The 20,469-nt window shown below is 42.0% G+C and overlaps 1 protein-coding gene across 2 annotated transcripts in view; it reads right to left on the reverse strand.

Annotated features, from left to right (window-relative positions):
- The window catches only part of Myo16 (myosin XVI), a 537,302-nt gene that overhangs the window by 396,928 nt on the left and 119,905 nt on the right, over positions 1–20,469 (reverse strand). For both annotated transcript variants that reach the window (XM_046454924.2, XM_058582735.1), the window contains exon 2: positions 12,418–12,681. In XM_046454924.2, the coding sequence (XP_046310880.1) occupies positions 12,418–12,643 (226 nt within the window). In that variant the 5' untranslated portion in view covers positions 12,644–12,681. The remainder of the gene's footprint in view (positions 1–12,417; positions 12,682–20,469) is intronic.

The raw sequence follows: 20,469 nt of genomic DNA on the forward strand, positions 1-20,469 counted from the left end.
CTTAAGTCATATGATCTGCCCAGATTGAGTCAGGAGGATATAGACAACCTAAACAGACCAATATCAATCGAGGAAATAGAAGAAGCCATCAAAAGACTACCAACTAAGAAAAGCCCAGGACCGGATGGGTATACAGCAGAGTTTTACAAAACCTTTAAAGAATAACTAATACCAATACTTTTCAAGCTACTTCGGGAAATAGAAAAAGAGGGAGAACTTCCAAATTCATTCTACGAGGCCAACATCACCCTGATACCTAAACCAGACAAAGACACTTCAAAGAAAGAAAACTACAGACCAATATCTCTAATGAATCTAGATGCAAAAATCCTCAATAAAATTCTGGCGAATCGGATACAAAAACATATCAAAAAAAATTGTGCACCATGATCAAGTAGGATTCATCCCTGGGATGCAAGGCTGGTTCAATATACGGAAATCAATAAATGTTATTCACCACATCAATAGACTTAAAGATAAGAACCATATGATCATATCAATAGATGCAGAAAAAGCATTCAACAAAGTACAGCATCCCTTCATGTTCAAAACTCTAGAAAAACTAGGGATAACAGGAACATACCTCAATATTGTAAAAGCAATCTATGCTAAGCCTCAGGCTAGCATCATTCTGAATGGAGAAAAATTGAAGGCATTCCCTCTAAAATCTGGAACAAGACAGGGATGCCCTCTCTCACCACTTCTGTTCAACATAGTTCTCGAAACACTGGCAGAGCAATTAGACAGATGAAAGAAATTAAAGGCATAAAAATAGGAATAGAAGAACTTAAATTATCACTATTTGCAGCTGACATGATTCTATACCTAGCAGACCCAAAAGGGTCTACAAAGAAACTATTAGAGCTAATGAATGAATTCAGCAAAGTGGCAGGATATAAAATCAACACGCATAAATCAAAGGCATTCCTGTATATCAGCGACAAATCCTCTGAAATGGAAATGAGGACAACCACTCCATTCACAATATCCTCAAAAAAATAAAATAAAATACTTGGGAATCAATCTAACAAAAGAGGTGAAAGACTTATACAATGAAAACTACAGAACCCTAAAGAGAGAAATACAAGAAGATCTTAGAAGATGGAAAAATATACCCTGTTCATGGATAGGCAGAACCAACATCATCAAAATGGCGATATTACCAAACGTTCTCTATAGGTTTAATGCAATGCCAATCAAAATCCCAACGGCATTTCTTGTAGAAATAGAGAAAGCAATCATGAAATTCATATGGAAAAATAAAAGACCCAGAATAGCAAAAACAACTCTAAGCAGGAAGTGTGAATCAGGCGGTATAGCGATACCAGACTTCAAACTATACTACAGAGCAATAGTAACAAAAACAGCATGGTACTGGTACCAAAACAGGCAGGTGGATCAATGGTACAGAATAGAGGACACAGAAACCAATCCACAAAATTACAACTATCTTATATTTGATAAAGGGGCTAAAAGCATGCAATGGAGGAAGGATAGCATCTTCAACAAATGGTGCTGGGAAAACTGGAAATCCATATGCAACAAAATGAAACTGAATCCCTTTCTCTCGCTATGCACAAAAGTGAATTCAAAATGGATCAAGGAGCTTGATATCAAATCAGAGACACGCCGTCTGATAGAAGAAAAAGTTGGCTACGATCTACATACTGGTGGGGTCGGGCTCCAAATTCCTCAATAGGACACCCATAGCACAAAAGTTAATAACTAGAATCAACAAATGGGACTTACTCAAACTAAAAAGTTTTTTTCTCAGCAAAAGAAACAATAAGAGAGGTAAATAGGGAGCCTACATCCTGGGAACAAATCTTTACTCCTCACACTTCAGATAGAGCCCTAATATCCAGAGTATACAAAGAACTCAAAAAATTAGACAATAAGAGAACAAACAACCCAATCAACAAATGGGCCAAGGACCTGAACAGACACTTCTCAGAGGAGGACATACAATCAATCAACAAGTACATGAAAAAATGCTCACCATCTCTAGCAGTCAGAGAAATGCAAATCAAAACCACCCTAAGATACCATCTCACTCCAGTAAGATTGGCAGCCATTATGAAGTCAAACAACAACAAGTGCTGGCGAGGATGTGGGGAAAAGGGTACACTTGTACATTGCTGGTGGGACTGCAAATTGGTGCAGCCAATTTGGAAAGCAGTATGGAGATTTCTTGGAAAGCTGGGAATGGAGCCACCATTTGACCCAGCTATTCCCCTTCTCGGTCTATTCCCTAAAGACCTAAAAAGAGCATGCTACAGGGACACTGCTACATCGATGTTCATAGCAGCACAATTCACAATAGCAAGACTGTGGAACCAACCTAGATGCCCTTCAGTAGACGAATGGATAAAAAAAATGTGGCATTTATACACAATGGAGTATTACTCTGCATTAAAAAATGACAAAATCATAGAATTTACAGGGAAATGGATGGCATTAGAGCAGATTATGCTAAGTGAAGCTAGCCAATCCCTAAAAAACAAATGCCAAATGTCTTCTTTGATATAAGGAGAGTAACTAAGAACAGAGTAGGGACGAAGAGCAGGAGAAGAAGATTAACATTAAACAGGGATGAGAGGTGGGAGGGAAAGGGAGAGAGAAGGGAAATTGCATGGAAATGGAAGGAGACCCTCAGGGTTATACAAAATTGCATACAAGAGGAAGTGAGGGGAAAGGGAAAAAAACAAGGGGGAGAAATGAATTACAGTAGAGGGGGTAGAGAGAGAAGAGGGGAGGGGAGGGGAGGGGAGGGGAGGGGGGATAGTAGAGGATAGGAAAGGCAGCAGAATACAACAGACACTAGTATGGCAATATGTAAATCAATGGATGTGTAACTGATGTGATTCTGCAATCTGTGTATGGGGTAAAAATGGGCGTTCATAACCCACTTGAATCAAAGTGTGAAATATGATATGTCAAGAACTATGTAATGTTTTGAACAACCAACAATAAAAATTTTTTAAAAAAGAAGGAATTCAGAGAAAATGAAAGTGAAAGATCACTTAAGTAAAGAATTAGCAATTAAAAAAAAACAGGCAGAAATCCTTGAAATGAAGAAACCAAATTATAAATTCAATGAAAAGAATCACCAACAGACTAGACCTCGTGGAAGACAGAATCTCAGGCAATGAAGAAAAGACATATAATCTTGAAAACAAAGTTGACCATGCAAAGATGGTAAGAATCCATGAACAGAGACTCCAAGAGTTATGTGATAACAGGAAAAGACCAAACTTCAGAGTTGCAGGATAGATGAAGAAGCAGAGATTCAAACCAAAGAAATGTAAAATCTTTTCAATAAAATAATATCAGAAAATTTTCCAAACCTAAAGAATGAAATGGAAAAATCAAATACAAGAGGCTTATAGAACCCCAAATGTACAAAACTACAGCAGTCAAACACCAAAGCATATTATAGTGAGAATCACTAAATACAGAATAAGGATAAAATCTTAAAGGCTGTGAGAGAAAAAAACAAATTACATATAGGGATCTCTATATATACGTATATAGATCTCAACTGATTTCTCAAAACTAGGAGATCCAAGGATAATAAATTTCAAGCTCTGAAAGAAAATGGATGCCAACCAAGAATTTCTATCCTCATATCAGATAAAGAGGGTCTTAAGCCAAAGTTAATCAGAAGGGACAAAAACAGACATTTCATACTGCTTAAGTGAGTCACACATTAACAGGTCATAACAATGATAAAAATTTATGCCCCAAACAATGGAGCATCTACACACATCAAACAAACCCTTCTCAATTTCAAGAATCAAATAGATTGCAACCCAATAATACTAGTTGACTTTAACACACCTCTCTCACTACTGGACAGATCTTCAAAAACAAAACCTAAATAAGGAAATTATAGAACTTAATAATACAATCAATAATTTAGACTTAACAGACATATATACAATACTTCACCCATCGATGAGTGAATACATTTTCTTATCAGCAGCACACAGCTCCTTCTCTAAAATAGATGATATCTTATGCCACAAAGCAACTCTTAGTAAATTTAAAAAAAAACAGAGATAATACCCTGAATTTATCAGATCACAATGGAATGAAATTAGAAATCAATGATAAACTAAAAAATAGAAGATACTCTATTAAAGGGAGACTAAATGATACAGTATTGCATGATGAATGGACAGTAGAAGAGTCAAGGAAGAAATAAAAAAATTTTAGAAGTAAATGAGAACACTGATAAAACCTATCAAAATCTCTGGGACACTATGAAGGCAGTGCTAAGAGGAAAGATTATTGCATTAAACTCATTCATTAGAAGAATAAAAAGTCAACAAATAAATGACATAATGTTATATCTTAAAGCCCTAGGAAAGGAAGAACAAATCAATATCAAAAGCAGTAGAAAACAGGAAATCATTAAAATCAGAGCTGAAATCAATAAAATTGAAACAAAACAAACAATTGAAAACTTGACAAAATAAAAAGTCGTTTTTTCGAAAAAATAAATAAAATAGATAAACCCCTAGCCATGTTAACGAAGAGAAAGAGAGAAAACTCAAATTGCTAGAATACATGATAGAAAAGGAGATACCACAACAGACACATCTGAAATATAGAAGATAATTAGAAATTACTTTGAATATTTATACTCCAATAAAATAGAAAATATCAAAGACATCAACTAATTTCTAGAGACATATGACCTACCTAAACTGAATGAGGAGGCCACACATGATTTAAACAGATCAATTTCAAATAATGAAACAGAAAATGCCATCAATGGTCTACCAACCAGGAAAAAGCCCAGGACCAGCTGGATTCTCCGGTGAGTTCTACAAGACCTTCAAAGAAGAATTAACACCAATACTCCTCAAAGTATTCCATGAAATAGAAAAGGTGGAACCCTTCCAAAACTCATTCTATGAGGCTAGTTTCCTTCTAACCAAAACCAGACAAAGACACATCAAGGAAAGAAAACTTCAGACCAATACCCCTATGAACACAGATGCAAAAATTCTAGCAAATCACACACAACAACATACTAAAAAGATAGTGCATCACGATCAAGAGAGGTTCATCGCAGGGATGCAGAGTTGGTTCATCATACAGAACTCAATAAACACATCAGTAGACTTAAAAACAAGACCATATGTCATCTCAATAGATGCAGAGAAAGCATTTGACAAAATACAGCACCCCTTCATGTTACAAACACTAGAAAAACTAGGGATAGTAGAGACATATCTGAACATCAAGAAGCTACATATGCTAAATCCAAGGCCAGAATAATTCTAAACAGAGAAAAATTGAAAGCCTTCGCTCTAGAAACTGGAAAAAGACAAGGACGTCCTCTTTCACCACTTTTATTTAACGTCGTCCTTGAAACTCTAGCCCGAGCAATCAGACAGAAGAAAGAAATTCAAGGGATACAAATAGGTAAAGAAGAACTCAAACTATCACTATTTGCCGATGACAGGAGTCTATATTTAGAAGATCCAAAATATTCCATCAGAAAACATATAGAACTAATAAATAAATTCAGCAAAATAGCAAGATATAAAATCAACAGATATAAATCAAACACATTCCTATACATCAGCGATTAATCCACTGAAAGAGAAAGTAGGAAAACTACCCCATTCACAATAGCCCCCCAAAAATAAAATTCTTTGGAATCAATCTGACAAAAGAGGTGAAATACCTCTACAGTGAAAACTACAGAACACTAAAGAAAGAAACTGAGGAAGACCTTAGAATATGGAAAGATCTCCCATGCTCTTGGATAGGCAGAATCAATATTGACAAAATGGCTATACTACCAAAACTGCTATACAGATTCAATGAACTTCCTATTAAAATCCCAATGACGTTCTTAATAGAACTAGAAAAAGCAATAATGGAATTGATTTGGAAAAATAAGAGACCCCGAGTAACCAAAGCAATCCTTAGCAAGAAGAATGAAGCAGGAGTCATCCCAATACCAGACCTTAAACTATACTACAGAGCTATAGTAACAAAGACAGCATGGTATTGGCACCAAAACAGACCAATGGTACAGAACAGAAGATACAGAGACAAACTCCCATAAATATGGTTATCTCATACTAGTCAAAGGTGCCAAAAACATTCACTGGAGAAAAGATAGCCTATTCAACAAATGGTGCTGGGAAAAATGGAAATCTACATGAAAGAAAATGAAATTAAACCTCTGTCTCTCACCTTGCATGAAGTTCAACTTAAAGTGGATCAAAGACTTAGGCACTACAACAGAGACCCTAGGCCTAATAGAAGAAAAGTAGGTGCAAATGGTCATCATGTCAGCCTGGGATCTGACTTCCTTAACAAGACCCCTAAAGCACAAGTAATAAAATCAAGAAGCAATAGATGGGAGGGAACTAAAAAGCTTCTTCTCAGCAAAAGAAATAATCAATAATTGAAGAGAGAGCCTATAGATTGGGAGAAAATCTTTACCACATACACCTCAGATAAAGCATTAATCTCTAGGATATAAAAATAACTCAAAAAATAACACCAAAAACCAAATAACCCAATCAATAAATGGGCTAAGGAACTGAACAGACCCTTCACAGAATAAGAAATACAACTGACCAACAAATATATGAAAAAATGTTCAACATCTCTAGCAATTAACGAAATGCAAATCAAAACTATAACATTTCATTTCACTCCAGTCAGAATGGAAATCACCAAGAATACAGGCAACAATAAATGCTGAGGATGTGGGGGAAAAGGCACACTCATACATTGCTGATGGGACTGCAAATTGGTGCAATCACTATGAAAAGCAGTATGGAGATTCCTCAGAAAACTCAGAATGAAGCCACCATTTGACCCAGCTATCGCAACCCAAAGGACTTAAAAATCAGCCTACTATTGGGATGTGGCCAAGTCAATGTTTATAGAGTGCAGGAGACAGCTGTAGGGAGGTCTGGAGCAGTGCGGGAGCAGTGCGGGTGCCGAGCGAGCCGGTGAGGACCTGGGGTGCACCTGTGAGGACCTGGGGTGCACCACACCTGCTGCCTGCTACCCTCTCACCTTGATTACTTTACACCAAGGGATGTGGGACTCCACTATCAGCTTGTTCTCTCCATTGTTACTCACAAGCTCACAAAAACCCACTTCTTCAGTGAGACCCAACTTAAAACTCAACATGGATTATTCAAATGAAAATTATTCTTTGCTTCTCTTGAATTGAAAAATCAAACCCGACGGCGTGTTCAAGTTCACACCTTTACACCGACATCCATGAACACCCTGCTCCACATACTGCGCTCATTCCTTTGCTACACTTGGTTGGCGAGCCTTCGCCAGGCACGCGCAGTCACCAGGAGAGTCTACCTTGGCAAGAAATACTGAATGTCTACTGAGAAGCTCGTGTCGAACCTCACCAAAATGGCACCTCAGTACCCATGTGGAATGATGTCTGTGACGGCAACCCAAGGACAAACTGTGTCATGAAAGCTATAGGATTATAGGATTGTAGGATTCGGGTAGGAAGATGATGCCAGACCCTTTTTGAAACCACTGAGTCACGCTGACCTTCCTTTTCAGTTTGTATTTTTATATTGCATTTCTCCGGTAAGTCCTTCCATACTGCATCTCTCTGCCCGTGTATCTCACACTCGGACCCTTTCTCCTCTTTCCTTACCCTGCAGCTCCTGGGCTCCATCCCCATCTTAGTGGACAGTCCTGGTTCTCCCACCAGATTCACCAGGAGGAGCTGCCTTGGGCCGCCCCCCACCCACCCTGACCCTGTCTCCCAGCATCTCTGAAAACTGCCCACTTCAGGCTGATCCAGTCAGACCCCAAGGTGGGGCCTAGACACGGAGAGTAAAACTAGAGCTCTCTAGAGGACCGGCCAAGCGGCCAGGGCTGGGGCCACCAGGATGCATGTCCCAGCCGGAGCCACGCGGGCCACGTGGGACCAGGTCTGGTGGGGTCTGCGTGCACGTGGGCCCGCTGCAGCCTCGCAGCTCTCGTACTCCAGGTCATCAGCGTCCGTCCCTCTCAGATGAACTGTGTTCTCAGCGCACACCTGAAACAACCCTGACCTCTCCTCCTCCCACTCTGTCTTTCCATTTCTCTCATCTTCACAGAAAGCCCCGTGAAAGAGTCCTTGCGTTTTCCAGGTCCATTTCTACTTCCCCACTCTGCTCCCAGCCCTGGAGGTGTCACACCTTCCCAGTGATTCACCTGAACTAACCACCTCCATCCACCTGGGCCGCAGCAGCTGGCCTAACTGACCCATCCCTCCTCCTTGGAAGCTCCCCATCACTGACCCAAGAAAGCACCTGACCTCATTTTCCTCCTTTCTTCCCGGTGTCTGTGGTTCTGCCGCGTTTCAGGGAATTCTTGGTACTGGGATCCTCAGGTCTCAGCCTTGGGTTCAAATCGTATCTGAGTTTGTTCCCTGGGTGAGTGGACCTGCTCCCTGGCTTTCCGCACCATCTCTGGGCTCAGGAGCCTCAGCTCTCGATCCCCAGCCAGTGAGGCGCTGCCTGCCGCTCTCAACCTGGGCTCCCGGAGGAATCCCGACTTGTCAGTGCCTTCCATCCTTCTAGTTGTTCAGGCCAAAATAACAGACACTGTCTTTTTTTGTGTGTGTGTGTGGCACTAGGGATTGAACTCAGGGACACTGAACCACCGAGCCACATCCCCACCCCTGTTTTGTATTTTATTTAGAGACAGGGTCTCACTGAGTTCCCTAACAGCCTCGCTTTTGCTGAGGCTGGTTTTGAACTTGTGATCCTCCTGCCTCAGCCTCCCAAACCACTGGGATTACAGGTGTGCACCACCGCGCCTGGCCCCTGGCACTATCTTTAAGTCCATTATTCCTACAGTGAGCAGGACTCTGGCTCCCAAGTCGTGCCCTATGGAATGCACTGAATTTTCTGGGGAAAGCAAATTGTATTTACTAAAGAATGACCTGAAAGCAATGAGAAGATGCTGGACTGTCCATGCGAGCCAGTGTCCTCACACGGGGCCCTAAAAATGGATGAGGCTGGCAGAAGAGCTGGTCAGAAAGCTGCAAGGTGGGAAAGGAAAAGGGCGGAATGCAAAGCAAGAAGGAGCCGGATCCACCTCGGCTGCAGTGACCACGGCAGAGCAGGCTGGGGTCAGTTAAGGCCGTGGCCTTGGAAGCTGAAGTGGCAGGAGCAGGTCTGAGGACACCCTGCCTTCTTCCCAGGGAGACCCGTGCCTGGCTTCTGGCCCACACAACTGTGGGGAACACGCGTACGCCCTGTTCAATGCCCAGACTTGGGTGATCTTCCTGGAGGCAATAGAAAATCAATACCTCCCCGCAGCCAGTCATCCAGCACTTCCCGCCTGCTCTCTCCTCAGAGACCCCGTTAGCTCCCCTCCGGGCCGAGCCACGCTCTCGCCTCCTGCCAGCTCTCTGCTCCTGGCCTCAAAGTCCTCGGTCCACCCCACACAGACCCGCTGACCCGTTAACTCTGAGGTGGCATTCAGTCTCTTTGTCCCCAACATCCAGTGGTGTCAGAGCCCCCTGCACACAAGAGCCAGGGCCCTCTGCATGCACCTCCCACTCCTCCAGGCCAGTGCCCTCCTCCTGTCCCTGCTCACCCACTTGGCCCCTCTACACTGGTGGTCTTGCTGCCCCTCCAACGCCCAGCAGACGTTCACCCCAGACGTCTGCATGATCGGCTCTGGTGTCCTCAGGGTGGCGTCCCCATGTCCACAGCACCTGCCTGGCTGTGGTTACCTCCACCACGCCGACGGCACAGCCCAGTGGCCCAGGTTGTGGGTGCCTCCCTCACAGATGCCCTTCCAGGGTACAGCACGTACTGGGCAAGCTGACACTCTCTTCCCTGGACTGTCACCTTGGGGTGTCCTTCACCTTGTTCCCACGGCAACAGCTCTGCTCACTCTCCTCCCAGTGAAGTGACTGCTTCCTGTGGGGGGACCTGCTTCAGTTCTGATCCCACCCTTCAGTTATCCCTACATCTCAACAGCCCTGACTGACCTTCACCAACAGCCACCTGCGGGGTAGCCATGTCTTTCTAGGAGCCTGCCGATACTGGACCTCTGGGCAAACCACAGGAGGGCAGGAGGGACAACAGCACTAAACCAGACCCTGTGTGTCCCCATCACCTCACGCCTCGCAAGCGTGCCTTAGGGGACCCCCTCCTCACTTCCTGCTCCTTCCAGACAGGCCTCCCCTGGGCTCCAGGTCTGCACAGCTGCTGGCCGCTGCCCGTGCAGTCTGCTCTTTTTTCCTCCTCTCGAGTCTTCAGGATCTAAGCAAGCGTCAAGGTCACAGCCTCGGCAACCAGGTTCTCGGAGGAGCTCTGCCCAGCGGACGCAGCCCACCAGCCTCCCCCTCACGGTCACCCAGCAGCCGTGTCCTCTGTTTCCAGGTTTATCATTCTCTCTCATCTAGACTGGAAAATTTAGAGGGCGGGGTCCACACCTCTTCCTGCTCTGTGAGCACCAAGGTGACAGCACAGTTCTGCCAACAGCAGCTGCTTACAAGGGTGAGTTCAGGTGGTCTGACAGGACAGTCCCCAGACGTCACCATATAAACGTACACCAGCTGCCCATAGGGCTCCGAGTCCATCACTTGGCTACTCAGTTTCTTTAACCTTAACTTAGATGTTATTTCCCAATGCCTGCAGATATTTTGCACAGGAGACTTTATAACTTTACAATTTTTTGTTTCCTTAGTTCAAGGTCAACGTAGGGCTTAAGTGTAAAGACCCGCATCCTAGTGTTGGCCGGGAAACCCCTGTGGCGAGGCAGGACGGCTGCCCCAGCCTCTTCCCCCACTCTCCCGGAGGGAACGGCAAAGGCAGGAGGGAACAGGTGTCCAGGGGACACTGTCCCTGCCCTCAGCCTGCTTATGGACTCCAAGAGGAGGTGTCAGTTAAGTGAAGAGCCACAGGGGAGCAGAGAACCCCAGGCGGGGAGGCGGAGAGCCTGACAGCCTCCCAGAGGAGGAGGGCGGAGCCTGAGCTCAGGGCTCAGGGAACTGGTCTGGATGATCCTGCAGGTCCTGCCAGGCCACCCCCTTCAGAGTCCTGCTACTCCACTCCACTGTGCTTTATGTACAGCAGAGCTCTCCAGGACTCTACTGAACCAGCAAGCCCACACCCAATCATGAAAAAAATACTCGAGCCTCATCATAGTTATTACTGTATATGACATGCTGCTTTCTTAGACACAGATTCACAGTCCCTGTGTGACAGCCTTGGAACCACATAGGCTATTAGATGTATGATTTTTCCATATTGAACAAGTTAAAAAACATAACTAGGTCAGGGAAAGCTCTGCCACTAAATGAGCTACATAAAAATAAAAATTGGTTTCAGAGCTTTGTGAATTTCAGACTGCGCTCAATGCATTGTGAAGAGCACCTACATTAATCCAACGGCTGGTGTTAGAGCCAACCAAGGTGAATCAATTTATGTTTGTTTCTTCAAGGCCTTCCTCACCCAGACGCAGAGCTCAAACAGTTCCCTCACACGAGAACCTGGGCGAGAAGGTTCTCACCAGAAACAAGATTCATGCACAGGAATCTGGGAAAAGCCCTCCGTCTATGAAGACAGCTGAGATTCAGACTGGACAGCCTTAGAAACGTGTGGCACCAGGAGCCAGACAAATTCAGCGCAGCCTGGGTTGAAATGAACACAGCTGGCAGCTTCGCGATACTGGACCTCTGGGCAGACCACAGAGGGCAGGAGGGACAACAGCACTGAACTAACAAAAACACACAGGCCCCGGGACAGAACATAAGATCAGAAATCAGCCCTTACTAGAGACCTGGTCCTCCATGCAGGACCCCATCAGACCTGGGGAAGGGCGGTGTCTGAACTGCAGGTGGGGAAACTGGATCCCCATACTGGGAAGACAGAAGCTCCACCCCTCCCACCTGCCCAAAAGCCAATGAACCTGGATCAAAGACCTGAACTTTAAACTCCTAGAAGACAGGGGAACCTGCTCTGATGAATTCTGGATAAGGTGACTATTACGTCCTGAGAGTTTTGAGGGAACTGACTTTACTAACCTATCTATCATGTAGGAGCTGACCACCAATGAATTTCACAGTCAGAATCATCAAAGGAAGCAATTTCATAAATAAAAATTTCATTAACAATCTGAATGAATAATTTGGAAAGAAATCACTTGCTTTTCAGATAGCTCTAAAAAAGCAAAATTCAACGATTCCACGTTTTTCATCTTTTGGGGATACTTGCGACTTTTGATAAATGTTCTTTGGACAGAGCGATTTTTTCCCCCTTGAATATTTCAGACAGTGAAAAGAAAGCATGCTCCAATATTTAAAGAGGGTTTTTATCTCCCATCCTCCACCCAGACCCAACAAGAACCCACCATGAGAAACCCACCACAGGGGAAGCCTCACCCCACGCCACGCACCTTCTTTGTCGTTGTGGTGGATGATGGCGTCCTGGATCATGTCGGCGAGGTTGAAATGCACTTTCTGGTGCTTCCCATGCCTCAGCCTCCGCAGGAACCCTTCCTGCTTCTGCAACGCCTTCTCGCGCTCATAGTAGGCTTTGATCTGCTCACAGCGCATGCGCTTCACCAGACGCTGCCGCTGGCCCAGGGGAAGGGACTCCAGCAGGCACTGGTCAATTTCCATCTCATGGGATCGAAACACGTTACATAGCTGAAAGCAACCTGGAACAGACGGAAGGCGGGAGTCACTCGACCTGCTCTCGGGTGGTGCTCCAGGGCACACCTGACTTCAAACCACCCAGGGCACAAGCACAAACTAGTTCAGTTCTCTGTGCCTGACATGCACACACAAAGTCCTCTTTACAGATGGGAGTCACAAGCAGAGCCGATGTCTTACTCAGCTGGTGACATGGTGACAATCCCATCACAGAATTAGACATAGATAGGTTGGTTCAATAATCACTAACCATCCTTTCCTAATTTTGTAAACCTACGTCAAAGGTCTAAGTGTTGCCCATTGTTTTAAACTTCTTCTCACTAAATAATGCTAACTACACTCTGTGCATTTAAGTCATTCCAGTTCTCCTAGAACACCGAACCGTAATAAAACTGGCTTTGCATACAACTTAATGTCATTGAGTGCACATACTCTATCAGTTGTTTGGATCCCAACATGCTCACTTTCACCAATTTATTGCTGAACCTTTTTCATCACGATCAGTGGCATTTATTTCTAAAAGCCCTAGCTATGGTCAAGTGTAAGAGAGAAAGCACAGAGATTTTTCTTTATCATCACAAAATAAAGCATAGGATCGTGGCTATTGTGGGCTTGGTTTTCCTAATATAGGGCTTAACACACTGAACTTCCATTCTGTTAATTTATAACACTTTCCTTCAAGGTTCTATTTCCTGACCACCACCCAAAACACCTGAAATGAAACTTTACAGACATGTATTTACTATTAGGCCAAAATTTCCCTGTTGGCAGAAAATGAATGTTAATCACTGAAAATCTAGAATCTGGCTCACCAGGGTGGATCAAGATCAGCATTTATATGATCTTTTCTTAAATACTCAGGAGTCTCAAGCAAGCTGAAGTAACTACATGGGCAATCTGTGTGGCTGGGCGCTTGCCATCGAGGTAGACGTCTCAGGCTGGGTCATCTTCGTCCTTGAAATGGCGCCCTGTTCCTTGGACAGGACAAGATGGGACAATGCTGTCCCCCTTCTGTATTTCTCGACACTGCAATTCTTTACTCTCATAAACACCAGCTCTATTATATGAACATCTCTGTTTTGCAAGTAAAGAAAACTTAGTTGAGAACCCCTGAAGCTTGCCCAAGACCAAAGGGGTGGTTCTGAGAGTCAGATGGGCTTCACATAGGCCCACGAGCAAGCAAGACAAAACACCAGGATTGTGTAAAGACAGGCATTTCACGTGCATCTCCCTTTACAGACACTGGAAGGAGAAAGGGGGGAGGAAGCAGTGTTGGGATCTTGTTTATTTGCATTTGACGAAAGCTTACCATTTCACCATCATTTTTCATAAGACTTTTCATAAGTGTTTGTAAAAGTGATGATGGAAATTTCAACTACCTATTCACAAAATGGTCCCTTTTTAATGACCCTGACACAAGTGGACACTGGGAACTCTGAAGTAGTGACAGACTACCCCAAGTGCATCCATCTGTCATGAGCCACGGAGATGCCACAGACGGCCCTCGTTAGTACTGAGCAGGGCCTGTTTCTGCCCTTAGATCTGTTTAGAAAATAGCATCAGATTTGATGCAGCAACTTTGATGCTCACCACAATCAGGTGAATGTCCTAGCTTGTCATTAGGTGACCAGAAGTCATCAGGGCCACCAGAAAAACCTACAGAAGCAGAACGGCATCTAGAGGGACGTGTGTGATTCTCATGGAACTGGCAGGGGAGGACAATCCAATGACACAGCCATTCTCCAGGTCTCAGTGTCCCAGAAGGAAACTGCCAATTAACCTTTAAGGATTTTTCAGGGACAGCTCAAGACTCCTTGAATAATCCCGCACAGCCTGTCAAAATGGCACGGACGGTTGCTCTCAGATTAATGTCCTGATTCTCTATGATTTGTAAGAACCAAAGGCCATTATTGTTAAATTTCAAATTAAACATGTTTATAATCTTAATTTAAAGTTTTTTTTTTCTTTTGCTAAATAATGCCCTGTCTTTTGACTTGAAATAATCTATACCCTGGTGCTTTATAGTCTGAAAATACATTGGGTATTATGTCTTTTTCTTTGCATTATGACTTTTTTGTCTGATTAAGGTGCATCAGCTGCATTCACGTGCATGTATGTCAGTGTGCAAGACAATACACTAAAGGTAATGATTACTACAGTGTGCACAGCATAATCCTAGAAGTTTAGGAGGCTGAGGCAGGAGTATTGCCAGACTTGGAGCCAGACTTGGCAACTTAGCGAGGCCCTAAGCAGCACGGCCTCAGAGCTTTATATCATAGCAAACCAGAAAAATAAAGAAGAAAGAAAACCCACTAAGAAAATGGAGTCCTGGAATTTTTCTGCTTGTGCATTCTAGAAACCCTCATCTCAACTGGAGTGAAGATCCCCGTGTGGCTATGGCCCGCTAAGTGTCAAGGACTTCTACACAAATCACTCCAAATTGCTACATCTAAGAGACAGCATGAGTGAGGGCAGAGATAATTCTAAAAGGATATTTCTAAAAACTTGCATCCAATTTTCAGGAACAGACTTTTTCCCAAGAAACATTGGATGATTTATAAAATGGACCATGTCTTAGACCACAAATCAAATTTCAAAACAGAAGAGAGAGAATACAAAGGCAGTGTCTTAACACAGTCAAGAGTGGAATGTCAACAACAGAAATGGAGCCTCACCCCCAAAGTGTTCAGGAATTTACAAAAGCTGATTCTCAACAAAGTGTGGGGCAATAAAGGGAGAGTCAGAGAAATAAATATTTTCCATCATCCACTGACAAAAAACATTCATATCAATTTTTTTTTGGATTAAATTAAAGCAGCTCATAGAAATAAATTTACAGTTTTAAGTGTATATTTAAAAGAATACATTTCAAAAAATCAGTGAGCAAAATATCAGACTCCTAAAGGTAAAAAAGAAAAAGAAAAGAAGCACATACTAACGAAGAAGAGGAAGAGGGGAGGAAGGGGAGGGGAGGGAGGGGAGGGAGAGGAGAGAAGGTGGAGGGGAAGAAGTGGAGGGGAGGGAGGACAGGGAGGGGAGGAAGGGGAGGGGGGGGAGGGGAGGGAGGGCAGGGAGGGGAGAAGGGGGAGGAGGAGGAGGAAAATATAAAACAATTAGAAATGAAACCACAAAGAGCAAAAGTGAAGAAAGACATGAGAAACCTACACTACCTAGTGAAATACAACTAATGGAATGGGACTGGAGAAGACAGAGAAAATGAATAGATTGATATCGTTATAGTAATTAAACCAGTTTATTCCCCCAAACAAACAGAAAACACTCAACCATAAAAACAAGAACAGAAATATGGCTGAAATGATTCTTCCAGCATTTAAGGATGGAAAACTTGCATTTTTACCCAATTCTTTTATATAATAAAGATGTTAATTACCTCCATTCATTTTCTAGAGCTAGCAAAAGGTTAATATAAAACCAAATGAGGGCACAATCAAAAAGGTGAGCTACAGGTCAATCTCATTTAGAAGGACCCAGGCAAATGCCTACCTGCGTGCAGATCAGCAAAGTGAACAGGCATGAGCGTTTTGCCAGTGGAAGGAAGAATGACCTTATTTTAAGACATCCACCAAACTTCAGAAAAAAAGGGCCTGCTGTCATTGCTTCTACTGTACCTTGAATTGAAGATTTTAGCATAGAAAAAGTGACAAAGGAAGAGAGGTAAGGGGCACAAAACGTGTTCAGAAGGAGGAAAACACAGTTCTGTTTGTAAACAGTTATCTGTATAGAAAAGCAATGCTCCGGAGGACTCGCCTAGCAGGACTGATAGCCCAGATGAAGACCATCACGTTTTCAAATCCAACAAAAGGCACACACACCGTCTCAGTAACACACTGAAAAATGTAAAAAGATTTGTAAAATGTCATTGACTGGCCAAGTTGATAAATGTCATTACCACTACCACGGAAAAGCAAGCAGGCCATAACTGGTAGAATTTAAGACGCATCTTTCCTAAAATTAAGGTAGGTGCTTTTAGATACCTCTTGAAATATGATGTAGATAAAGACCAAATAATCTAACATGCAATGAAAATATTTCAGTGTGACAAAAATAGACCATTTAAGCAATCACTTCTCTCATTTTTAGAGAAAACAGACCTATTTTGCTGCCTTCTGTCTGCATTCTTTTTTCTTTGTGCTACAGGGAGAGTAGATGCTTAGATAATTGGAATAGAATGGAGCCAACAGATAGGAAGACACAAATCCCACACAAGTACAGCCACCAGATTGGTGACAAAATCCAAACAAGGACAGCCAGCAGATTGGTGACAAAATCCAAACAAGGACAGCCACCAGATTGGTGACAAAATCCAAACAAGGACAGCCAGCAGATTGGTGGCAGAGGTGTAACATAAACCACTGAAGGAGCGTGGCCTTTTCCATAATGATGCTCAAGCAAGAAGACATCTACAGGGAGAAAAGTTACCTGTACCTCAATCTTGATGCCTTTATCACAGCAATCCAAATGTATCATAGATTTCAATGCAAAACAAAAGACTACAACTCCTCCAGAAGATAACAAAAAATTTTTGAAACTCAGACTTCATCCAAAAACATGATTAAAAAAAGAAAAGCTGATGAATTGGACTTCATCAAAACTAAAACCCTTTTCTGTGTGATAGACACCATTAAGAAGATGGAAATAAAAGAAAATCTTAGCAAATATAAAAAATAGAGATAATTCCCTGCATTCTATCAGCTCATAATGGAATGAAATTAAAAATCAATGATAAGAACATAAACCACTCTAATACTTGGAGATTAAATTATGCCCGTTTGAATGATGAAGGGATAGCAGATGAAAATCAGTGGAGAAATTTTTAAAAAAATCTTAGAAGTCAATGAGAATAGTGAGACAACATTTCAAAATCTCTGGGACAGTATGAAGGCAGTTGTAAGAGGAAAGTTCATGGCATTGAGCTCATAAATTTAAAGAACTGAGAGACACCAAATAAATACTCTAAAATTACATCTCAAGGTGCTAGATAAAGAAGAACAAAACAACACCCAAATCAGTAGGAGACAGAAAATTATTAAAATAAGAGCCAAAATCAATGAAATTGAGATTTTAAAAAACACAAAAGATCGATGAAACAGAGTTGAGTTTTGTTTTTGTTTTTGTTTTTTTTTTTTTTTTTTTGAGAAGATAAACAAAATTGGTAAATCTTTAGCCAAATAAATAAGAAAGAAATAGGGGGAAAATCAAATTATAAAATCCAAGATGACAAAAAAATATCACCAGAACACTACTGAAATCAAGATGATTATCAGATGGTATTTTGAAAATTTTTACCCTCAGTAAGCTAGAAATTCTTGAACATACTGACACATTCCTAGAAGCATATGACCTACTCAAATTGAGCTGTGAAGATATAGAAAATATATATCAATTTCAAGTATCAAAAGCTTTCCACAAAACAAAAGCCCAGGACTGAATGGATTCTCAGCTGAGTTCTACAAGGACTTTTCAAGAAGAACTAATATCAATCGTCCTCAAATTATTCCATGAAATACAAAAGAAGGAAACACTGCCAAACTCATTCTATGAAGCCAGTATCTCCCTGATGCCAAAACCAGACAAAGAGACATCAAAGCAAGAAAACTTCAGACCAGCATGCTGGATGAAAATAGGTGAAAAAAATTCTCAATAAAATGCTGGCAAACCAGATGTAAAAACACATTAAAAATAGTGCCCCATGATCAAGTGGGTTTCATCCCAGGGACGTAAAGTTGGTTGAACATACAGAAATCAGTAAACGTAATTCACAACATGAATAGACTTAAGAACAAGAATCATATGATTATCTCAAAAGAGGCAGGAAAAGCATTTGACAAAGCATAGCATCCATTCATATTTAAAACACTAAAAATTTAGGGATAAAAGGAACTTATCTCAACATTGTAAAGGTTATATATGACAATCTCAAGGTCAATGTTATTCTGAAAGGAGAAAAAGTGGAAGCATCTCCTGGAAAAACAGAAACAAGACAAGGATGTCCTTCTCACCACTCCTATTCAACACAGTCCTTGAAACTGTAGCCAGAGCAATCAGGCAAGAGAAGGAAATGAAGGACGTGAATAGGAAAAGAAGAGCTCAAATTATCTCTGTTTGCTGATGACATGATTCTTTACTTAGAAGACCCCCCAAAACCACTTCACCAGAAGACTTCCAGAACTCATAAATGAATTCATCAAAGTAGCAGGATACAAGATCGACATTCAAAATAAATTGTGTTCCTCTACTCCAATGATGAATCTGAAAAGGAAATTGGAAAAATTTCAAAATAGCTTCAAAAACATAAATAAATAAAATACTTGGGAATAAATCTAACAAAAGAGGTGAAAGATCTCTACAATGAAAACTTTAGAATACTAAAAAAAGTAATTGAAGAAGACCTTAGAAGGTAGAAAGCTCTCCTACATTCTTGAATGGGTAGGATTAATATTGTCAAAATGGCCATATTGCCAAAAGCACTACGTGATTCAGTGCAATTCTCATAAATTTCCAATTACATTCTCCATAGATATAGAAAAGACAGTCATGAAATTCATCTGAAAAAATAAGAGGCCCAGAATAGACAAAGCAATCCTTAGAGAGAAAAGTTAAGCAGGAGACATCACAATACCAGACCACAGATTATACCACAGAGCTATAGTAACAAAAACCACATGGTATTGGCACCAAAACAGATATGAAGACCAATGGAACAGAACAGAAGACACTGAGAAAAACCCACATAAATACAGTTATCTCATGCTAGACAAAGGTGCCATAAAAGATAGACTCTTCAAAAAATGGTGCTGGGAAAACTGGAAATCCATATGCCACAGAATGAAATTTAACCCCTATTTCTCACCCTGCACAAAAGTCAACTCAAAGTGGATAAAAACCTAGGAATTAGACCAGAGACCCTGCAACTGCTAGAGGAATATGCAGGCCTTTAACAGTCCAGCTCAGGAACTGACCAAGACTCCTTGTGCACAAGAAATAAACTGATCAATCATCGGATGGCATCAAAATAAAGAGCTTCTTCACAGCAAAATAAACAAGAGTGTGAAGACTGGGCCTACAGGATGGGAGAAATCTTTGTCTGAATGGGCATTAATATCCAGGATATCCAAAGAAATCAACTGTTGGGGATGCAAACCAAGTCAAGATGGCGCCTGGCACTTTGCCAGGAGGAGTGGTCTGTGAAATAACACCAGCGAGCCATTAAGATGAGGAGGATTCCTTAATGGCTGACTGCTGCATCTAGATGATGTTAATTAAGTTAAGCTGTGTATAATTAGTTGGGTATATGTACCTCTGCTGTCCCACAGAGAAGCGGCTGCTGCTACCTTGGGTGCCCACTACTTTGAGTTCTCACTCAGTTCCCACTTCAACCTTCAAGTTGCTTGTCACCTCTCAGTTATTTTGCCCAGCCGGACTACGGCAAATAACACCAAAAACAACATCAGCAAATGGCAAAAGATCCAAACAGACACTTCTCAAAAGAAGAAATAAAAATGACCGATAAATTTATGAAAAAAATGTTCAACATCGTTAGCAATTAGAGAAATGAAAATCAAAACGACACTGAGATTCCATCTCACTAAAGTCAGAGTGGCAGCTACCAAGAATACAAGTAACAATGTTGGTGAGGCTGTGGGCAAAAGGGAGCACTCCCACGTCACTGGTGGGACTGCACATTGGAGCAGCACTCTGGAAACCTGTATGGAGATTCCTGAAAAAAAAAAAAAAACTAGGAATGGAGCCTTCATATGACCCAGGTATCCCAC

Source organism: Marmota monax, unplaced genomic scaffold, assembly GCF_021218885.2.
Source record: "Marmota monax isolate L192 unplaced genomic scaffold, Marmota_monax_Labrador192_F-V1.1 WCK01_AAM20220418_F8-fsc00026, whole genome shotgun sequence".
NCBI classification, from domain to species: domain Eukaryota; kingdom Metazoa; phylum Chordata; class Mammalia; order Rodentia; family Sciuridae; genus Marmota; species Marmota monax.